The 19,993-nt window shown below is 55.2% G+C and overlaps 2 protein-coding genes across 10 annotated transcripts in view; both read right to left on the bottom strand.

Annotated features, from left to right (window-relative positions):
• BMP1 (bone morphogenetic protein 1) overlaps positions 1-13,338 on the bottom strand; it is a 48,021-nt gene extending 34,683 nt beyond the window's left edge. For 3 of the 5 annotated variants that reach the window (XM_025394026.1, XM_025394027.1, XM_025394030.1), the window contains exons 1-6: positions 12,517-13,338; positions 4,321-4,434; positions 1,719-1,889; positions 1,371-1,488; positions 884-1,062; positions 72-177 (exon numbers count right to left, since the gene is read on the bottom strand). In XM_025394026.1, coding sequence (XP_025249811.1) covers positions 72-177; positions 884-1,062; positions 1,371-1,488; positions 1,719-1,889; positions 4,321-4,434; positions 12,517-12,664 — 836 coding nt within the window. In that variant the 5' untranslated portion in view covers positions 12,665-13,338. Of the gene's footprint in view, positions 1-71; positions 178-883; positions 1,100-1,370; positions 1,489-1,718; positions 1,890-4,294; positions 4,435-12,516 lie in introns of all 5 variants that reach the window. The other 2 variants (XM_025394028.1, XM_025394029.1) reach the window with 2 other exon arrangements.
• Positions 13,339-13,602: 264 nt separating this feature from the next.
• Positions 13,603-19,354, bottom strand: SFTPC (surfactant protein C). 5 transcript variants are annotated; one of them, XM_025394614.1, is made up of 8 exons: positions 18,994-19,349; positions 18,227-18,593; positions 16,219-16,313; positions 15,337-15,495; positions 14,867-14,989; positions 14,524-14,634; positions 14,012-14,170; positions 13,603-13,816 (listed from the first exon to the last, which is right to left on the bottom strand). In XM_025394614.1, exons 2-7 carry the CDS (start codon positions 18,285-18,287, stop codon positions 14,030-14,032), a joined length of 690 nt encoding a protein of 229 aa, XP_025250399.1. In that variant the 5' UTR covers positions 18,288-18,593; positions 18,994-19,349; the 3' UTR covers positions 13,603-13,816; positions 14,012-14,029. The 5 variants fall into 5 exon arrangements, with proteins under 5 accessions (XP_025250399.1, XP_025250402.1, XP_025250403.1 ...); XM_025394616.1 differs by lacking the exon at positions 14,012-14,170 and having other exon boundaries at positions 13,612-13,816; positions 18,893-18,996; positions 19,043-19,354; XM_025394617.1 differs by lacking the exons at positions 18,227-18,593; positions 18,994-19,349 and having other exon boundaries at positions 16,219-16,418.
• Positions 19,355-19,993: the final 639 nt, after the last annotated feature.

Raw genomic sequence — 19,993 nt, 5'->3', positions numbered from 1 at the left:
AAGGAGAATGGCCTACAGAGGGCAGGGTGGGGCTGCCCCAGCAGAGGCCCAGCCCTGATCCCATCTCCTACCTGGAGAACGTGTTCCGAGCATAATGCATGATGCTGTCAAAGTCATAGGTCTCCCCCAGGGACTCCACCTCCTGAGGCTCCATCTTCAGGAAGTTATACTCCTGCCCTGAGAAGATCAGGAAAAGGGTGTGTGGGGAGGGAGGGAGTGGGTCTGCCTGGGATGCAACGCTCCCTTTCCAGGGCAGGAATGGGGTCCTTCCTGTATCTGAGAGGGCCCCCCTACCTGAGGGTCCGGGGAGCAGCCAAGGGGAGCCTGGGGAGTGGGGAGGGTCTCAGGAAGAGTCCTATCCAGCAGAGGGCCTAGTGAATGGAGGACTCAAGGGAACATGGAAAGAAAGCACCCATTTCTAGAGCTGTAGCTGAGAAGGAAGCAGTGAAGAGTGGAGAATGCCTGGGAGAGAGGGAGGAGGTGGGAAGGGAGGGACAGAGATATCGAGAAAATGAGAGAAAAGCCCTCAGACCAGGCAGAGGACAGAAAGTGGGCAAAGGTGGGGAGAAAGGCCTGAGCAGTCCCCAGGACGGGCCCACTACGCCCATGCCCCACCCTAGAGGCTGCCCGGGCTACCGCTGTCCAGGACCAGGACCCGGCCCAGCCCCCCAGAGGAGCTCCACAACGGATGCAGGTCCTTGATCTGCCACGGAGGAGGAAATGCCTCAAAGGCAAGGGCTGGCTCAACCCAGGCTGAGGGTAGCGCTGAGGGCCCAGGCGATGACGGCTGGCAGGAGCGGCTCCTACTGCCCCCAGGGTCCCTGGAGGTGGGGGTTGGGGCAGGAGCTGCCCACCAAGGCCGCACCGAGGGGCAGGTACCTACCTGGCTGGATGTTCTCACGAACGATGGAAACGTGGCGGTCCCGGTCTGGCCGAGTGTGTTCGTGCCAGAAGCCGACGACGTGGCCCAGCTCGTGGACCACGATGCCGAACTTGTCACAGTTCTTGCCGATGGAGATGGCCTGGGGGCCCCCGCCGCGGCGACCCACGTAGGAGCAGCACCTGGAGGGCGGGGCCAGCTCAGGGGGGCGGTCCCGAGCTGGGGGAGTGCATCCACTCAGGGGCGGGGCCAGGCTGCCGGGGGTAGCGGGGGAGGGGAGCGGAGGGGAGGTGGGCCCTGAGCGCCGAGTGCCCAGGCTGTGTGCTGGAGGTCACAGCCACACAAGGGGCAGTTCCTGGGGAGATGCCCCATAGCAGGAGGGGACGAAGGGACCCAGGGCTGTGCCCAGCTGGGGGCAGTGGCAGTGCCCAGGGAAGAACCTGGGTTGGGGCAACGGCGGAAGGTGTAGTGCCTAGGGCTTCCTGCTCACCCGCAAGGTCGATAGGTGAACACAATATAGCTGTCCTCGTCTGTGCGCTCCAGGAAGGTGACACAGGTATGCTTCTCCCAGTGCCTCATGGCCTGCCGGAAGACTGCCCTCTGGCTACCTGCCAGGAGGAAGGAAGACAGGTTGCCAAGGTGTCCAGGCGGTCCCACCCCCTACCCACCCCCTACCCACCATAGAAGAGTCACAGCCATTCTGAGAGCAGACTGCCCAGAAAGGAAAGTGTGGGCACTCGGGCTGCAGATGGCACCCACGCCTCCGTGCCTGGCAGGGCTGCCCCAAGGCCAGGGCCAAAAGCTGGCTGCACCCTGGGCCCCACAATAGCACGCTCACCAGTGAAGTTTCCCCCAATGACAAAGGGGATGACCCCATCGGGCCACACACGTTCTGGTCGGGACGTTGCCGCCCGTCGGCTACGGGATCTGCCTCTCCATCTCCCACAGGCTCCCCTCTGAGGCTGCCCGTCGGTGCTCTGGCAGCTGGGGTTAGAAGTGTTTCCTGGAACTGAAAGAGGAAGGCATGGTGGCTAGTGAGTGGAGAGGAAGACCAGGAAAACAAAAGCATAGTCAAACCTCATTTTTCATGGATTCTATGCTTGCAAATTTGCCTACTGGCTAAAATTTATTCGCAGCCCCCAAAATCAATACTTTCAGGGCTTTCACGGTCATTTGTGGACATTTGCCGAGCAGTGAAAAATTTCAGTCACCCAACATGCATGTTCCTAGCTGAGGTCGAACAATTCAACGCTCCGCCTTCTGCTTTCGGCTCCCATCGTGTAAACAAGGGTCCTTTTTGAGGTCTAGTTAAAGTGCCCTGTTTTTTGCGGTTTTGTGCGCTTTGTTGAGGGTTTTGCTGTTTAAAACAGCCTCTGAGCATAATGCTGAAGGGCTCTCTGCTGTTCCCAAGGGCAAGAAGGCTGTGATGTGCCTTACAGAGAACATACATGTGCTAGGTAAGCTTCTTTGAGGCATGAGTTAGAGTGCTGTTGGTGGTGAGTTCGATGTTAATGAATTAGCTCCATATTAAGCAAGGTGTCTTTATAAAGAAACACTCATAAAACAAGGTGATGCATTGATCAGTTGACAAAAATGTTGTGACCAGAGGCTTGAAGGAACCTGACCCGGTGTTTTCCCTAGGAGCAATGGGTATTTGCTAGTGTTTTCAGTGACTGTACAGAGTAACTATAAAGTTATTCTGTAACTTCCACAAACAGTGAGAATTGACAATAATCATAAAAGAGAACAAAGGTGCACTCATTTTCTAGGAACTGTGAGGATCTGAGATTAGGAAAATATCCCTTCTCATCGAATAAACCTTGACATTTATGGAACATTCAGAACTCTATGCCTTCTTTTGGTTTCCCAAATTCATGTTTGCATTTGACATAGGAGCTCTAAGGCATGTGGACAAGTGTCATATTATATTTGGCACATGAGGAAACTAAAGCCAAAGCTTTGCCCAAAGTCACCTGGTAGGTTAGCAGGGGACCCCTCCATGCAGCTTTCCCTTGTGCCATACCTACTAGTCCCCACTAAGGTCACATGAGCCTTACTTGTTAGCAGGCCACGAGGTCACCCTCCAATGCCACCTACCCTTATTCCATAAGGTTACCACATCAGGATCTTCCCTCAAGCTGGACAGGAAAACTTCAGGCACACCACAGTGTTCCAAGAGCAGGCCCTCAATAAGAATCCCTGCCCTTTGGCGTGGTGGCTCACGCCTATAATCCCAGCACTTTGGGAGGCCAGGGAGGACGGATCACTTGAGGCCAGGAGTTCGAGACCAGCTTGGCCAACACCGTGAAATCCCATGTCAACTAAAAATATAAAAAATTGGCCAGGCGTGGTGTTGCATGCCTGTGGTCCCAGTTACTTGGGAGGCTGAGGCACGAGAATTACTTGAACTCAGGAGGCAGAGGTTGCAGTGAGCCAAAATGGTGCCACTGCATTCCAGCCTAGGTAACAGAGGGAGACCCTGTCTCAAAAAAAAAAAAAAAAAAAAAAAAAAGAGAGAGAACAAAAGAAAAAACAATCCCTGCCCCTGCCCTTTGGGAAGGGGAGGGCTATTTGTGCGCTCTCACGACCATGTCTCAAACATCAGTGTTGGCAGTGAGGAGCTTTCACCCTTCTACAGAGCAGTGAGGGGCTGGAGAGAACAGACACAGCCCAGCCCCTCATCCCTCCCATTCCCGCATCCATGCACAAGTACCACATAAATTTTTAGGAGTTTGGACCACAATCAAGGATAAGAAGAAAGCATCCCTGACCTTAAAGAGCTTTGAGTCCAGGTAGGGAGACATAGGAGCAAATGCTTTCAATATGGTGTGATAAGTGACAGGGTAACAGTGTGAGCACAGACAAGGGAGAAGACAGGGAAAATGGAGGGATAGTCATGTTTGGGGGGCAACTGGGAAAGATGAATAGGAGAAGCTCCTGAGATGGGCCTCAGAGGATGCACAGAAACTTGCAAAGTGGGAACAGGAGAGCCCAGGAGGGATTGCAGTGTTGGGCAGAGTGTCAAGATCTGGAGTGAGAAAGCTCGGGTTCCAGTCCCAGCTCTGCCACTCACTAGCTGTGTGATCCTGGGCCGGTCACTTTACCTCTGTGAGTCTTAGTTTCTGGACCTGTCAAACAGGAGTTGTCCTGACACCGCCTTTAAAGGTGGTTGGGGACAGTCAGGCTAGACAATACTTTTGAAAGTGGTTTGTAAACTGTAAGCAGAAAGAATGTCAGTTCTTAGTTGCTGGGGATGTCTGTATTTACTACTCCTTTGGGGAAGGGATGAAGATATCCCGAGGGAAGACAGGCCCATGTGCTGGGGTCAAGCTCATGGCCTCTGTCCTGGGAGGGCCTGGCTGGGAACAGGGAGAGTCCTTGTTTCCCTAAGACTGGAATTCATTTCTAGGACACAGAGGGCCCTTTGGCACCCGACTTACCTGCACCTTTGATGGAGGACTTACGAGCGGTGTGCTGTCTAAGATCCGCAGCCTGCTGTACCTGGAAGGCCCTCAGGTCCTCTTCGTCCAGGGCAATGTCCCCAAGAAAGGCAGCTAAAGAGAAAAGAAGAAGCCAGGGCTGAGTTAATCCCCCTTCCCAGCCCTGGGTGCGACGTACTTCTAGCCCCACCCCTGTGGGCACCAGTCCCCAACCTCCACAGCAACTGTGATCCTCAAATGCCATCTGAACAAGAAGGAGAAGGGCAGTTAGGGATCAGTTTATAGAATTTCTTGGGAAGCTCATGCTTACTTTTCAGTTAAAATCCCAATAAAGCTGATGCTCAGTCCCTACAAGGCTGTTAGCTCATCATTCTTTGGGGAGTGTGGGGCAGATAGGGCCTCACTGCTGTGCCCACCTAATTTTTAAAAATTAGCAGGATCTTGTTATGTTGCCCAGGCTGGTCTCAAAATCCTGGCTTCAAGTGATGCTCCAGCCTCCTCAGCCTCTCCAGTGGCTGGGAATACAGGTGTGAGCCACAGAGCCATCATTCCTCAGCAAATACTTAGTTAACATACTACTGTGGTCGAGACAATACCCTAGTCATTAGCAAGACAGAAGAGGCCCCTGCTCCTGCGGAGCTAACCTTCGATAATATGCAAGTAAATAAATACTGACCTAGGGTCTTCTAGATAGCAATGGGAGCTATGAAGAAAATAAAACAGGATGTGCTGAGCATGTGGTGTTCACTCAGCAAATGCTGTTTCAGTTTAACCAAGGTTGGGGTGTCTATGAAATAAAATAAGCCAGGTGCAGTGGCTCACAACTGTAATCCCAACACTTTGCGGGGGTCGAGGTGGGCGGATCATTTAAACTCAGGAGTTCAGGATCAGCCTGGGCAACATGGTGAAACCCTGTGTCTATAAAAAATACAAGAATTAGCCAGGCATGGTGATGTGATGCATGCCTGTAGTTCCAGCTACTCACTCTGGAGGCTAAGGCAGGCGGATCAATTGAGCCCGGGAGGTCAAGGCTGCAGTGAGCTGAGATGATGCCACTGCAATCCAGCCTGGGCAACAGAGTGAGACCCTGTCTCAAAAAAAAAAAAAAAAAAAGGAAATAAAATTGCACCAATTTTCATTAGAACAGATAAGCATCTTTGGGAAACGAAGATACCTTCCGGGAGCTTCCCAGCTAGGAGAAAAAAGTTTAATAGTTCTCAAGTAATTCCTATTCCAAGTCTTAGGCTGCTCAAGCAGAAAGGCCAGAGGGGAAGAGAGCCTCCCTAAAGGGCCATTCCGATTCCAGTATGTGGAGCTGAGGAGGGACGTTTCCAGAGACCCGGCTGAACTGTCTGTCTCCCTTTTGAGAAGTCTGTAGAAAAGGAAGCAGAGGCCATAGAACTGGCCGCTTTGGAAGGCGCTCATATGGGAGCTGCAGGCTGAGCTGAGCTGGGCTGGGGGAGGCGGGAGGCTGGGCTAGAGGTGGGACCCACAGCGGCTTCCCTGCAGCTCCACCCACGGCAACATCTGCTTCTCATCCAGGCAGAGCGCTATACAGGCCTGGCGGTCGCATTACACAAATTGTTTTAACCTTGAGGACTTCTACACAGGTTTTTCCTCCCCAGTTGGCCTCACTGGTGAACACACACACACACTGACTTCATCACATACAGAATCAGACACCCAAGGTTAGTGTTCCTACGGACACATGGTGGCATCCACACCCTTGCCATCCAGTGCAGAGCCATCAAAGCCAGAGACACACATCCTTGCACACGAAAGCAGCGCCCAGCACTGCACTTTCAGGTGGGAGACACTCCAGGATGTTCAAATGAATGAATTGCTACGCTGATATTCTTCTGGCTTGCAAATACATGCCCAGAGACACACCCTCACCTAGACAGGATCAACAGAATGTGGGAGTGACTGTGGCAGTCATCGAGGCCAAACTTCCATTTTATAGATGAGAAAACTGAGGTCCCAAAAGCAACAACTTAACTGAACCTACACTGCTAGTCACTGGAAAACTGGATGTATAACTCAGGCCTCCCCATTTCCAGTCCAGCGACCACTGAACTCTCTAGAACCCCTATTGCAAATACATATACACAAAAATAGATACTCAGACAGACACATCCACAACAAAATACACACACAGTCACAGTTTTTAAAAAACACACATGCACAAGCTTCAACACACACAAACCAGCTGCAAGCTCTGAACTCATTAAGCCAATAATAGTCGTGATAATGACACCTTATGTAAATGTCTGTTGAAATTTTTGTTGTGTTTTCCAATTGGGAAAGTACTTTCCCATTAATTAATTTAATCCTGGCCTGCCCACAACATGCCCAGTAAGCCACACTCCACACCATGCTCTTGCGGAGGAGTGCCCCATTAGAAACTCTCAGAGAGAGATAACCTAAGTGGCTAGGCTCCAGCCCCGCTCCCTGACTTTAGACATCAGAACACTTGAGCCTATGAAGGGCAATGACTCACTCAAGGTCACCAGCCAGTAAGTGGCCCCAAATCTCTTCCAACCCATGAGAAAGCTACTTCTTACTTAAATCGCCATCCTTGGCAGGTGGCCTTGGCTCAACAACTGATGGGACAGCAACAGAAGATGCTTCCCAGGTGACATGCAAGAGTGGCCTTAGCAAGGACATGGGATGGGAGGTACACTCCAAGGAAGAAGCAGCAGGTTCATACTCACCATTCACATAGATGTGCATGTGCCACACGAATGCCTCCACACTTAGACTTGTGGATATCTTTCTTTCTCTTTTTATTTCTTTTTTCTTTTCTTTTCTTTTCTTTTTTTTTTTTTTTGAGATGAAGTCTCACTCTGTTGCCCAGGCTGGAGTGCAGTGGCGCAATCTCAGCTCACTACAACCTCTGCCTCCTGGGTTCAAGCAATTCTCCTGTCTCAGCCTCGCCCAGTTAACTTTTGTATTGTTTTTTTTAGTAGAAACGGGGTTTCACCTTGTTGGTCAGGCTGGTCTTGAACTCCTGACCACAGGTGATCCTTCTGCTTCGGCCTCCCAAAGTGCTGGGATTACAGGTATGAGCCACCATGCCCGGATGCACGTGTTTTACCTTTCACAGACATTGTACCTGCAGGCTCCCACACCCAAACCCACAGGCATCATCGCATACAGGTGTGTGTGGACATTTAGACTCACCTTTGGACACAGAGCAAAGGGCAAGGTCTTTGGAGTCAGACAGACCTGTCTTGGAATCCCAGGTTGGCTACTATTAGCTGACAAGCCATGTAAACTCTTCTAAGGCTCAGTGTTCTCCTAGATAACAGAATCTGTCTCCTAGGATTACTACACGAAATAAGACATATACACGTACCCCTTAGCATAGAGCGTGCAGCACGGTAAGCACTGCCCACTACTTTAATATTATCCCAACACAACCTGTAAGCTCAAAGTCAGCTCTAGACCTCCTCCGGGAATGATGTCTAACCCACACTTTCTGCCCCCACCCCTCCTTGAGTGAAACCCCAGTGCAGAGGCCACAGAACTGTGCTGGCCTGCGGGTCCAGGGCCAGTGTAGAACCAGGGCAGAGCAAATGTAAGGCAGGGCAGGGCATGGCCCTGGCTGCTGAGCTCCAGGGGTGAGGATGTCATGGCTGAAGAATGCGTGGGAACCGAGTGGGGGTGGGGAGAGAGGAGATGGACAGGAGAGCCTTAGGGGCAGGAGCTGGGCCTTGGGGCACTGTGCTTTTGGGCTCCCCTCTGGGGAAGCAAGGGAATCTGGATGCTAAGGAGTCTAGGAGGTCTCTCCTTACTCAGAGGAAGCCCTGGGGTCACGGTCAGGGTAGTAGTTATTTTCGACACAAGATAAAAATTTTTTGTGTTGTTTTCTGGCTGTAAACCTGCCAGGAGCACCGTGGCTGAGCCCATCTGTGTGCCTGGGCCTGGGAAGAATCTCACTCTTCCAGGTCAACCTCTGGACTCCACTGTCTCCTTGCCCAGGGCATAGCAAGGCATCCCCTCCTTGGGAAATGGGGAGAGGAAGCTGGCTGGTGTAATGAGCCCCAAGGCTATATGTGCAAGACTGACGCATGTCCTGTGGTACAAATGCAAGCTTCTAGCTGGGGGATGACACACACAAACCCCTGCAAACATGTGGATGGACTTCATCACATGTGAACACTTCTGCAGAGGTGCACGTTTGCACCCATGCCTCCATGTACTCAGGAAGACCCATGCCCACACGGGTGAACATGCTTGCCCACAAGGCAGCGACATACCCACGCATGTGCACAAACACACACTCAACCGCTTCCCCATGCAGGATCTTGTGTTTTTAAACACACAAATAACTGCAGGCATGCACCGTGTTTCATGGGCCACACTCCCCAAAGGACAAGGGTGCACTTAGAAATAGACAGGGATGCACTAGTGTGAGACAAAGAGAGCGAGGGACGGGAGAGAGAGAGATTAGCTGACTCCCTTGGATCTCCTTAGGAGGTTCTTAGTGGCCTGAGAACTGGTGCTTCTACTCCCCCCACCCCAATATCTTCTCCCCAGATCTCTAGAGAAACTAGATTTTTTTTTTTTTGACAGAGTCTTGCTTTGTCACCCAGGCAAGAGTAGTGGCGCAATCATAGCTCACTGCAGTCTCCAGCTCCTGGACTCAGCCTTGAACTCTCAAGCTCAAACTCCTCCCACTTAAGCCTCCCAAGTAGCTGGGACTACGGGCGCATGACACCACCCCCAGCTAATTTTTTAAGTTTTTTGTAGAGATGGGCGTCTTGCTGTGTTGCCCAGGCTAGTCTTAAACTCTTGGCTTCAAGTGATCCTCCTGCTTTGGCCTCCCAAAGGCATAAGCCACTGTGCCCAGCCTATAATTCTTAAGAATCCCTTCTTCCTGGGAAATCCCTGGGCCCCGCCCACCCCATCTAAGGCCCAGGGAGAGTATAAGTTTTTTCCTCCCTGCTTGGGGCACTGAAATAAGAAGGTGACTCAGGGGCAGGGGCCTGGGTGGGTGGGGTGACTCAGCTGTCTAGAGGGGGAGTGTGGTCTGGTGACAGGAGAGATTACTTCTAGACCTCAGAGGGTATACCCTAATCCTCTGTGGCTCTCTCATGTCCAAACCTGGCCCAGGCGGCCCCTGGGTGGGGATGGGGATGTGGGCTGGTGAGAGCTGCCCCCTCCCGCTCCTGCAGACTCTGGGCTGCCAGATGAGGTTGAGGTGGCAGCAGGGGCCTCACTGGCCCATTTTAACACTGGTACAGGGTTACTACCCAGCCCTGTGTGCGACGTGCTTCTAGCCCCACTCCTGTGGGGTCAGGCCAATGGGCTTCTCTGATTATGGGATCAACTGTGTCCCAATTCCTGCCTCCAAGGGCTCTCCAGGGGGTTGTTGGCTAGTCACCTGGGGTAGCCAAACAGTGCTGGGAATCTTGCAGAAGGACCCCCTTCATGGTTTGGCTGATTTCCTGACATACAGGAAATCAGGGCTGCCTCAAAATCTTCCTGGGCAAGGGCTAGGGAGGGCTTGGTGGCACCAGCTCTGAGCACACAAACAGACCAGCTTGGCTTCCTGCCCAATGTCCTGGTCTCACCCAGAAGGTCCAGGAACCTCTCCAGGCTATCAAGGATCTTAATTTTGCCCTTAGTACAACGGCAACCATAACTTGACCAGTAATGGCCCAACGAAGGGGCCTGGCTACCCTCAGAGCAACCCAAGAGGTCACAGGTAAGCTGTGGGAGTCAAAGGAGCTTTCACTTCCAGCCCTTGAAAAGAAGCAGGGACAGGCATGCCTGCCCTCATCACCTCCAGCATCTGGAGGTCCGGGCTGCAGAGGGTACGGGAAGCAAAGCCAGGCAAGAGAAAGCAACGTGGAGAACAGAGCTGAGGGACCCGTGGCTAGAAGACAGTGGCACAGGGGTGTGGGTGTGAGTGCCTAGGAATGGCCATGTGAGTTTCTTCCAGAGGTGGGCAGCAGATCTCAAGCATCAGTCATACCCCAGAGGGAGGCTGATCTGACCCAAGGCCTGGCCTTGTCAGGCCCCAGGGCCCTCTCAGCCACCCCCAGGCCTGGCCCAGTGCCCCACCAGCCTCACTTCACCCGGTTAGAGTGCTTTCTCCAGAGCCCTTACTTGAAGCTCCAACTCAGCCAGCCCCACCCTAGCATGAAACCTGAGACTGGGGGGAGAGCCCTCAGCCTCTTGCTGCTCTGAAAATCACTCCCATTTCCAACAAGAAGGGAAAGACATCAGAATGGCTTCCCACCCATTCTTTAAGGCCTGGCCCCAATTGCACCTCCTCCACGAAGACCCCCCAGACCTTCCCAGCCTGCTGTGATCACATTTCTCTGCCACCACCAGGCTGCAGAGGGGTAGGAGACTCCCTGAGCCTTTAGCGTCCTACTCTCCAATGTGGCACTCAGTGTGGCTTGGTTTGTGCCGTTGATTATGTCTGTAGGTGTCTTGGGTCCCTACTGGACTGTAAGCTCCTTGAGGGCAGGGTCCTAGCTTGTACATCTCAGTACCTCCCACAACATCCATTCCAGGCCCTAGCACATATTAGGTATTGATGGATTGATGGATAAGAAGCACAAGGAGACAGCAGCAATCCCACACTCCTCAAAAAAATGAAGTGAGAGTCTGAGGCACAGAAAACAGAGAGGAGGCAGCCCACATTTATTTAGCTCTGACTCTGTGTTAAGCACTATTACGTGTTTTATGTATGTTCTCATATTTAACCCTTACCACCAACTCTATGGGAAGATGTATAATCAGTCCCATTTTACAGGTGTGAAAGCGGCAGTCCAGACATGATCATTACCATTCTGAGGTAGTACAGCTATAACAAGTGGCGGGGTCAAGATTGAAAGCTAGATGTGCCTGCCTTCAAAGTCCATGGGCAGTCCACTCTGCCCTGTGCCCACTCCCAGCACCCAGCAAGAAAGACGACAGCGAATGTCCCGGTTTACCCACAGCCCAGCAGGCGTGGAGGGGGAAGTGCTGAGGGATTTGCCCTGATCTTCTCCAATGGATGGTCTCTTATTCCTGCCTGTGGGCCATCCTCCCAAGAGAGTCCCTGAACAGGGTCTCCAGAGCCAGGACTAGAGCAACCTGCCCCTCCGCCCCTTGTGCCCCACACAAGCAGTCCAGTTCTAGGAACTATGCCACTTCCCCTAGCTCTGGCTATTTGGAGATGAGCTGAAGTCAGAAAGGCAGGAAGTCAAGGAAAAGTTCTGTTATCTTGTCCCTGTGTGTCCCCAAACAGTCTGCCCGGGGCATCCAATCGGGCAAATGGCCAGAGTGCCTGGCCATCTGGTCACTCCAGGGGCAGGACCCCTCTGGACCCAGCAGGAGTGAAGGGGTTACATAGGGTCTTCAGAGACAAAGAACACACACACACAGGCAAACACACACTCCAGGGTCCTGACCTCGGCTAATTAGCCTCTAGTGTCTCGGGGGTGACAGAGCTGATATACAATATCTGGGTTCTCTTTGTATTTTCCCTCTTTCCACCCCAACTTGGCCTTGGCAGGGGTCTCCGGGCACATAGGGACAAAAGTAAGTCCCCCTTCTGAGCTGGCTTCTCTGACTTTGACAGCTGTCTCCTAAGTCCCAGAAAGCTGCAGCTACTGGTTAAACCACGGGATACCCAGAGAGCACGATCTCAGGGAATCCCTGGCAAAACTTTCTTCCACTTGGGCTGGGTGGTGGCCTGGGGGACCTGCTCCTCGGAAACTCAGGCCTCCCAGCTCCAAGCCAGACAGATGTGCAGCCCCAGGGCAGCCCAGACAGGCTGGAAAACACTCAGCTCCTGGAGCAGGAGAGATGGGGGAGAAGGGGAAAGAACGCGCACACACACACACACACACACACACACACACACACACGCACAGGAGTTTGGCCAGAAAAGTTTCCTACAGAAGGAAAAGTCGCCTTGCCCGCCGGTTTTCCCGGGACCCAAGGAGACTTCCCCTGGAATCCTCTGGGAAGATGAGAGGCAGCGGCAGCAGCTTCCACCAACAGCAGCAAAACTTCAGTCCGAAAAGTCCCCCAAACCCCCCTCCCTCTCCCCCTCGTTCTTTTGTTCCCCACTGCATTGCCAACCAGGCAGCTCCCGGCTTCCCACACTGGACTGTCCTCCCCCAACCCCAAACCCGAACCCGCCCGCGCCTCCCCGCCTGGCCCGCTGCCGGGGGGCCGGGGGGCGCTCACCCGCCTTGCAGGGGTCTTTGTAGTTGAGGGGCTCCGAGTCGTCCTCCTCCGCCAGGTCATAGGTGTAGTCGGCCAAGTCCAGCGGCCGGCCGGGACGCGGGAGCAGCAGCAGCCCGAGCAGCAGAGGCAGGCGGGCCACGCCGGGCATGCTGGCGGGGCGGCGGCGAGGGAAGCGGGGCACTGGAGGCTAGGGGAGGGCGTCCCCTCGCCCGCTCGTTCGCTTGCTCGATCGCGACCGCGACCGCTCCCGCCCTCGCTCCCCGACCTCTTCCCCTTCCCTCCGCTCGCCTCCCTCCTTCCTGTCTCCCGCCCCCCGCTCGGCCCGCCGCTCCGCGCTTGTCCTCGGGCTGCAGCCGTCTCCCTCTCCCTTCCCTTCTTTTTCTCTTTTTCTTTCTCTCCCTCCCTCCCTCCCTCCGGCTCCCCCCCCCTTTTTAGGGAAATGAGCTCGCTGGAGGGCGGGTTTTCGCCCGAGCTCGGCCCCCCTCGGGGCCGGGACAGTGTTCGGCCGGGCCGGGCCGCGCGCCAGCCGGGGCGGGGAAGGCGCAGAACCGCGCGCCCGGGGAGGGGGCTCGGGCCGCCCGGGCCGCGGGCCGCCGGGCCGGGGCGGGAGCTCGGGCCCCCGGGGTGCCGGGAGGGCTGTCGCTCCCGAGATGCCCTCTAGCGGCGGCCTCCCCCGCGGGCGCTCGGCCGAGCCCCCGCCCCGCCGCGGGACACGCTGTCAGGTCCTCCCGCCGCCCCTGCCCCGCGCCCCCGCCCCGCGCCCCCGCCTCGGGTCGGTCTCTCCGCCGACGTCTCCCTAGCTCCCCTTCTCCGACCCTCTCTCTCTCGCGTCTCGCTCTCTGCGCTCTCTGTCTCTCTTGCTGTCTCGGTGTCTCTCCCTCCTCCGGAGACGCCGCTGGAGGGCGCCGAAAGCCCGTGGATGGCTCCCCGCGAGCCCCTCTCCCCCGCCGGCGTGGACCCAGTCCCCCAGCGCACTGGGACAGAGGGAGAATGGCAAACCCCACTCTGCTCTCCCAAGGTACTTCCCTTCCCGGCCGGCCCCTGCCAGGGCAGTACTGTGCCCTACAGAAAGATAGAAGAAGACCCTTTGCTTTTCAATCAGGCTGCTTTATTCTGTTGTGGCAGGAGTTCCAGGGCCCCTGGGCACCACCTCTGCCCGCTCCCATCCTCTACCCAAACTCCAATTTCTCCGGGGCCTGTCCCTGCGTTGTGGGCAGAAGCAGCTTCTTGCCCGTCTGCAAAAGCTGCAAAAGACCCTTTGCCCAGGGCGTTTCCTGTCCCCCTGGGGCTTCCACTGACCCTGTGAAGCAAAGGCATGTTGAAGATGGACAGAGAGGATCGGGGGAGTGGGAAGTACCGGTCTGCGAGCCTCCCCTCCCCCTGAGCTCCCTGGATGACCCTGCTTCAGTGGATGCCCCAGCGCCTGGTCAGCGCGAGCGCTCCTCCACAGCCCGGGCAGGTGGCCCAAGCGCTCCCAGCGACCCTAGGATCACACCTGCTCACTTGAGGAGTCCTAGATGTAGTAGAGCGGCACCTCGCCACACAGGGTGCTCACGGCCATGCCCAGGAAGGCCAGGTCCCCTCTGGAGGGTGCTGAGCCTGCATCTCGCCCCTCCACCTGGTCCAGCTTAGAAGTAGGCACTGCGGGCTTGGCCTGCGGAGAGCATTCCATTTGAAATCTAGGAAGTGAGTTTGTATCCCGTGTGCAGCCCTTATTGTGGGACTTCAGGTATATCAGGCAATCTCTCTGAGCCTCAGTTTCCTCACCAGTAAAGAGGGGCTGTGCTAGAGTCAGAAGCCACCAGGTAGTGAGTGGACTCAGCTGAGCCCAGCAGCTTGGCAGTGGGGTGGGAAGGGAAGGAGTCGTGCAGGGGAATAGGGAGAAGGGCAGTCAGCAGGCAGCCAACAAGGAACGATGCTTTACAGGTGACAAATAGCCACCATTCAGACGCTCCTCCCAGCAGCCCTGGGAGGGAGACAGCCCACTCCTTTCACCCACACACACACCTGGAAGTTCTGGACTTTTCTAGTGAGCGCCTCAAGACCGGGGATGCTCTCTGGAGCTGTCTTCATGATGTAGCACCAGGTGCCAGGGGCTGGCTTGTAGGCGATCAGGAGCTAGGCACAGAATGCTGGAGATGATTTGGGGGTCCCTGCCCTGCTCTCTCCCTGACCCAGGTCCTTAGCCACCTCCCTCTAGGTTGGGCATGGGAGTTATACTAGAATCTGGGGTTCAGGCCAAAAGGGCTGGAGGAGGGGGAGAGAAGGATGTGGATGAAGTGGCCCAGCTGGGTGGCTCTAGTAGAGCCTTGTCATTGGTCCCAGGGTCAGGAGGTCTGGGCATACCCACCCGCTGGTAGTCATACACCACGAGGCCAGTGGAGCCAACAGAGAAGGTGGCAGTGGTACCCAGGTGCCCACTCCGGGCCAGGTGTTGCTGGGCTTCCGGAGCCCCGATGCTCATCTCCAGAACCTGGGGATAGGGCATGGAGCTGCCTGGTTTTCCCCTTTGCTACTCAGCCTGTGGTACCCATCCCCATCCTCAGGCCTCTGTACTCAAATGCGCTTCCCTCTTTCCCGAGAGCTCAGAGAGGCTGAGTGGAACCAGGTGCTGGGGGGAGCCGCTGTCCTGCTGTGGGGCAGGGGCCCTGTGGAAAAGCCTGGGCTGGGTTGCCACCTGGTTTGTGCCTCTTTCCTTCTAGCTGTGCCCCTTGCCTCCTCCCCTCCACTCCCCTTGGACAGTTTCCTATCGCCCATCCCACCTAGCCCCTCTGTCTGGCATGTCCTATGCCCACCGCCTCCCCATCCCACACCTCTCACCATCTCCGTGTGTTTCTGGCTCATGTGGAGACCCATGAGCAGGGCTCCCACAATCACCACAACGACAAGGACCACCACCACCACCACGATGAGAAGGCGTTTCAGGTGCACCGGGCAGCAGGGGATGCCAAATCGGCCCCGGGGAGCCGCGGAGTAGTCCTGACACAGTGGGGCAGGCAGGGAGACCGGCATGAGGTCATGAGGCTGCCCCTCTTCTCCCTGCACAAGCTGGACACCCTCCCACGGCCGCCTAGGGCTGGACGGTCAATGCGATGGACAGACAGGGAAGGGTTGAGGAGATCAGAGAAGGCTTCTTGGAGGAGGTGGCTTGGATTCTAACAAACCCATAGACACATAGAAGCTTAGAAGCAGGGTCTAGTTTTGAGGGACCCAAGAGAGCCTGCTTCACCTGTCTCTTCCTGCTGTGTCCCCCAGGCCCCTGGCATCTCAGTCATGGTCAGCCCCTCTCTGTTCCCCAAGTGATCACCTCCATGTGGTGACACAAAGTCTCCCTCCTTCCTGGAATGCCTTCCACCTTCTCCACCAGGTGAGCTCCTCCTTATTCTGGCTCCAGCTCATGTGTCGTTTTCTCTGTGAAGTGTCCCCTGACTTCTGAAGTTTTTCATGGCTTCTGACTCGGAGCTGTCTACGGATGGCCCTTTCAATCGACCCCAATCATGGCTCTCGGCCCACGAACAACTCCACAAGGGTCCCAGGCTTAGTGGTCTTGGTGTCCCCCATCCTGACTTATCACAATCCTAGGTTAGTTGAGTGAATGGATCTGGATAAGGAAACAGGCCAGGGAGGATAGAGGAGGCAGGGCCCATCACACACATGCGCATACACACACACACACACACACACACACGCAACCACACTCACCGGGGGGCTCTCCATCAGGACCTCTTTGCTGCCCACATCCATCTTGCTGCAAGTGCTATGCTGTCCTCTCCTGCTCTCCCAGGTGTGACCAGGGTCTTATATGTGTCCATAGGGAGAGAGGACAGAGGTGAAGGACCAAGCCCCCTGTGTGCCAGCCAAGCCCTTGGCTTTGAAGCTTGTTTGTTCCTGGCCCTCCAGAACTGAAGCCCAGATAAGCCAGCTGTGAGAGCCCCCAAGGGCCCTTGGCCCTGGCACAGGAGTCCTCTTGGCCCCAGCAAGAGCAAAGCTGGGTGAGCTGAGCAAACTTGCCCTTGGGCCATCTGCACCTCTCACCGTGGGTGTCTTCCTGGCGTGGCCGCCTTCCTTGCTGGCACCTGCCCCTGCTGCCCTGTGGCTTTCCTGATTCTTCTGCCAGCCTGAACCTCTCAGGCAGCCAAGGGTCTGACCATCACGTTTCGCAGCAGAATTTCTCGATGCATAGGGATGCACTCCAGGAAGGGGGTTCTGGAGGCAGCACCTGTAGACTCAGAGAGGACTCTGCCTAAAGCAGGAGGTGCTTTGACATCAGTTTTGGGGGTTTCATAAATCTACATTTCCCTGCAAGGACCAATTCCAACTTCAAGCACTCTTTCCCTCACCTCGTCTCCTCCCACACATCTAGTACCAGCCTCAAACTTGCCCCCAGTGATTATTTTCCTGATTCTGGAAACTGTCCCCACTGGTGGCAAGCTCTTACTGATGTGCAGTGCTTCCTTCTTTGCTCTGGGCTTGTCTGTCAATTGCAGGCTTTGCTGATGGCAGATTCCAGGTCTGACACTGCTTTATTCTGTCTGGACAGCCCTGCACAGGGCTGGCTCTGGTCACTGGTGGGCTCCCAGTCTCCCCATCCTCAAATCAGCCCACTCACCCTGTGGTCTACACTCTACCCCTCTAGACTCCCCCTTCTACATCCTCTGATCCTAAATTTGCCCTGAGAATGATACTCACCCAAATATGATCAACTTTCAGGACTGTCTCCTTCTCTTTTCTCTCTTTCCTAGTGCCTTCCCTAAAGCCATCTCTATGTATTTACGAGGTCAAATCTGCCAATGACTTTGGGCTGGCTCACCCTTTCTCTCAGGTTCCCTTTCACTCCTTGGGCCAGGTGGTCTCTAAAGTCCCTTCACCTCTAAACTCAGGTGGCTGTGGCAGCGTCCAGGCCTGGGCTTGCTCGCTTCACCTCCTATCTTTTTTTTTTTTTTTTTTGATAAAGACAGCCCCTTTATCACCCAGGCTAGCATGCAATAGCGAGATCACTGCTCACTGCAGCCTTGACCTCCTGGACTCCAGTGATCCTCACACCTCAGCCTCCCGAGTAGCTGGGACTACCAGAGCATGCCATCATGCCCAGCTAATTTTTGCATGTTTTATAGAGATGGGTTTTCACCATGTTGCCCAGGGTGGTCTTGAACTCCTGGGCTCAAGTGATCTCGGCCTCCTAAAGTGCTAGGATTACAGGTGTGAGCCACCATGCCCAACCAGCCTCCTGTCCTTTAACATGCCACCCCAGTTCCTGCCCCCTGCCCCAGCCCCCTCCCACCAGGGCCCTGCCCTTTGGTCATGAGCTAGCAGGTTCCCCTGTCCCCCCCTCCACCTGGAGGGCCTTTGGCCCCAAGGTTGCATAACAACATGGCATCTGAACTGAGAGCCCCTGAGAAGCTGAGAAACGCAGGAAGGAAGAAAGGGAAGGAAGTGTTTGCTCCCACCACCCTCCTCACCCCCGAGCTGCCCCTTTAAATATTTGCCTAAGACTCCAGCAGCTCAAGAGTGTCCTAGGACAGTGAAAGGAGGGGAGGGGTGCCGGGAGGAGGGGGAGCCCAGAGAAGCGTCCTCTCAGCTCGGCCTCAGCTGTGTGCAGGTGCCAGATGTAGGAGACAGCTCGCCTGCAGTGCCCACCCCTGCCCTCCCCCAGGGCCCCCACTCCTGCCCCCATCATCCTGGCAACATTGCGATTGATCGGCTGACTCACGCGTACTGGGCCTGAGCCAGGTGGGCAGCCAGCCAGCGGGAGAGCCAAGCACTGCAGGCATCTCGGGGTCCCTGTGGGCATCTCAGGGGGCCGTGTTGTCCTCACGTGGGACTTGTTCTTAGCAGGCACTGTGGGTGGGGCTTGCCACCATCACTGGGTGCTAGGAGAGGGGTCTCTTTCTTTGAAAAAGCCTCTGCTCTTTCTGGTCCTTGGTCTCCCTTGCCTGTTGCCCTTAGGCTGTAGCTGTCATAAGCTCTGTGGCTGCTGTTGCTGCTGCTTCTCCTTAAAACTCATTTTTGCTTGAGGGCTGAGGGAGGGTGCCCGCCTCCTGGAGCACTCACACTAACCAGGTGAAGGTCCTGGGTTCCTTGGAGAAGGAAACACAGAAGGATCTTTAGCTGGGTGTGCCAACCTTCCCCCTCCCCCATACCAGCCCTATCTGCAGCCTTCTCACTTTTTTGCCTTTTCTCCTTATGGGAGAAATGGCTTAAGCATTTCTGTGAAATGCCAACCTCCAATCCCTCTCCACTTCTCCGGTGTTATTTATTTATTTATTTATTTAGAGACAGTGTCTCACTCTGTTACCCAGGCTGGAGTGCAGTGGTGCAATGACAGCTTCATAGCTCACTGCAGCCTTCATCTCCTGGCCTCAAGTGATCCTCCTACCTTGGCCTTCCAGAGTGCTGAGATGACAAGTGTGAACCCTGCATCTGACCTTCTATCTCTCTGAATGCCACCCACCCAAACAGGCCAAGTGCCATTGGCACCTGCTCTGTGACCTCACTCCAGTTCATGGTGCCCTTTGAAATCCTCAGCCTCTCTGTGGCACCTTCACCTGCCATTCAGCACACATGAATGTTCTTGTCAGCTACATGGGTGATTTTTGTTGCTCTGTCTTCTAGCCCAACTGCAGGCCCTGGGAAGGAAAGGAGCACGCTTCCCATAGGCTTCTTTGAACCTGACACTGGGCAGGAGGCATGCAAACAGCCAACACTTAATGATAGTCAATGATGAGACCAATACCAACAGTGGCCAATAGTCCATGCCTTCTGTATGTGGAAGTCTCAGTGCTTCCACTGGCCAGCTCTCGGACCCAGCGTGAGTCATTCTGCTTTGCTAGGCACTAGTATGTTCATCTGTGAGATGGGTCAGGTACTAGCTGTCCACCTCACTATGCTATTATAAGGACCTAATGGCATCATGGGTGTGACATCCAGTCGTCATCATTAGCATCATCTACTTCATCCTCTAGGGGACCTCCCACTAGCTAAGAATACAGCCCAGACTCGCCCTCTTTGTCTGTTTCTGGGTTGACCCCCTCTGAGAGCCCTGGGCGATGGACAGCCCCACAGTGGCCACCCCTTCTGTGTGGGCCTCCCCGTTTCCTCCTCCAGCCTCTCAGCTGCAGGGGTGGGGACAAGATTCACTTTGCTCTTTGTGTACTGGGCAGAGCCGTGCCAGGGACGGGTGGGGACAGTTGCCCAGCTGCCCCAGCCACCTCCCTACCCCCACTGCTTCCCTGCCCCCAAGTTGGCATGGGGAGGGCAGCTAAATGTGTGGCAGCAAGTAGACATCAAAGGGCAGGGACATCCCTGGCTGGGAGAACACGACTTAAGCTCAGACCAGAAAATCCCCTGCTGGCAGAGTCTGGGGACAGCTGGGGAAGCGTCTTAAAGCCAGTGGTCTCGGTCCCTAGACTGGTGTGGAAAGAGCACAAGACTAGAAGCCCAGGCAGCTTACAGCCAGGCTCCCCTTGCCCCATGCCTA

Source organism: Theropithecus gelada, chromosome 8 (assembly GCF_003255815.1).
Source record: "Theropithecus gelada isolate Dixy chromosome 8, Tgel_1.0, whole genome shotgun sequence".
Classification (NCBI taxonomy): domain Eukaryota; kingdom Metazoa; phylum Chordata; class Mammalia; order Primates; family Cercopithecidae; genus Theropithecus; species Theropithecus gelada.
Note: the sequence above shows the minus strand (reverse complement) of the source record. Positions and strands in the feature narration are given on the sequence as shown.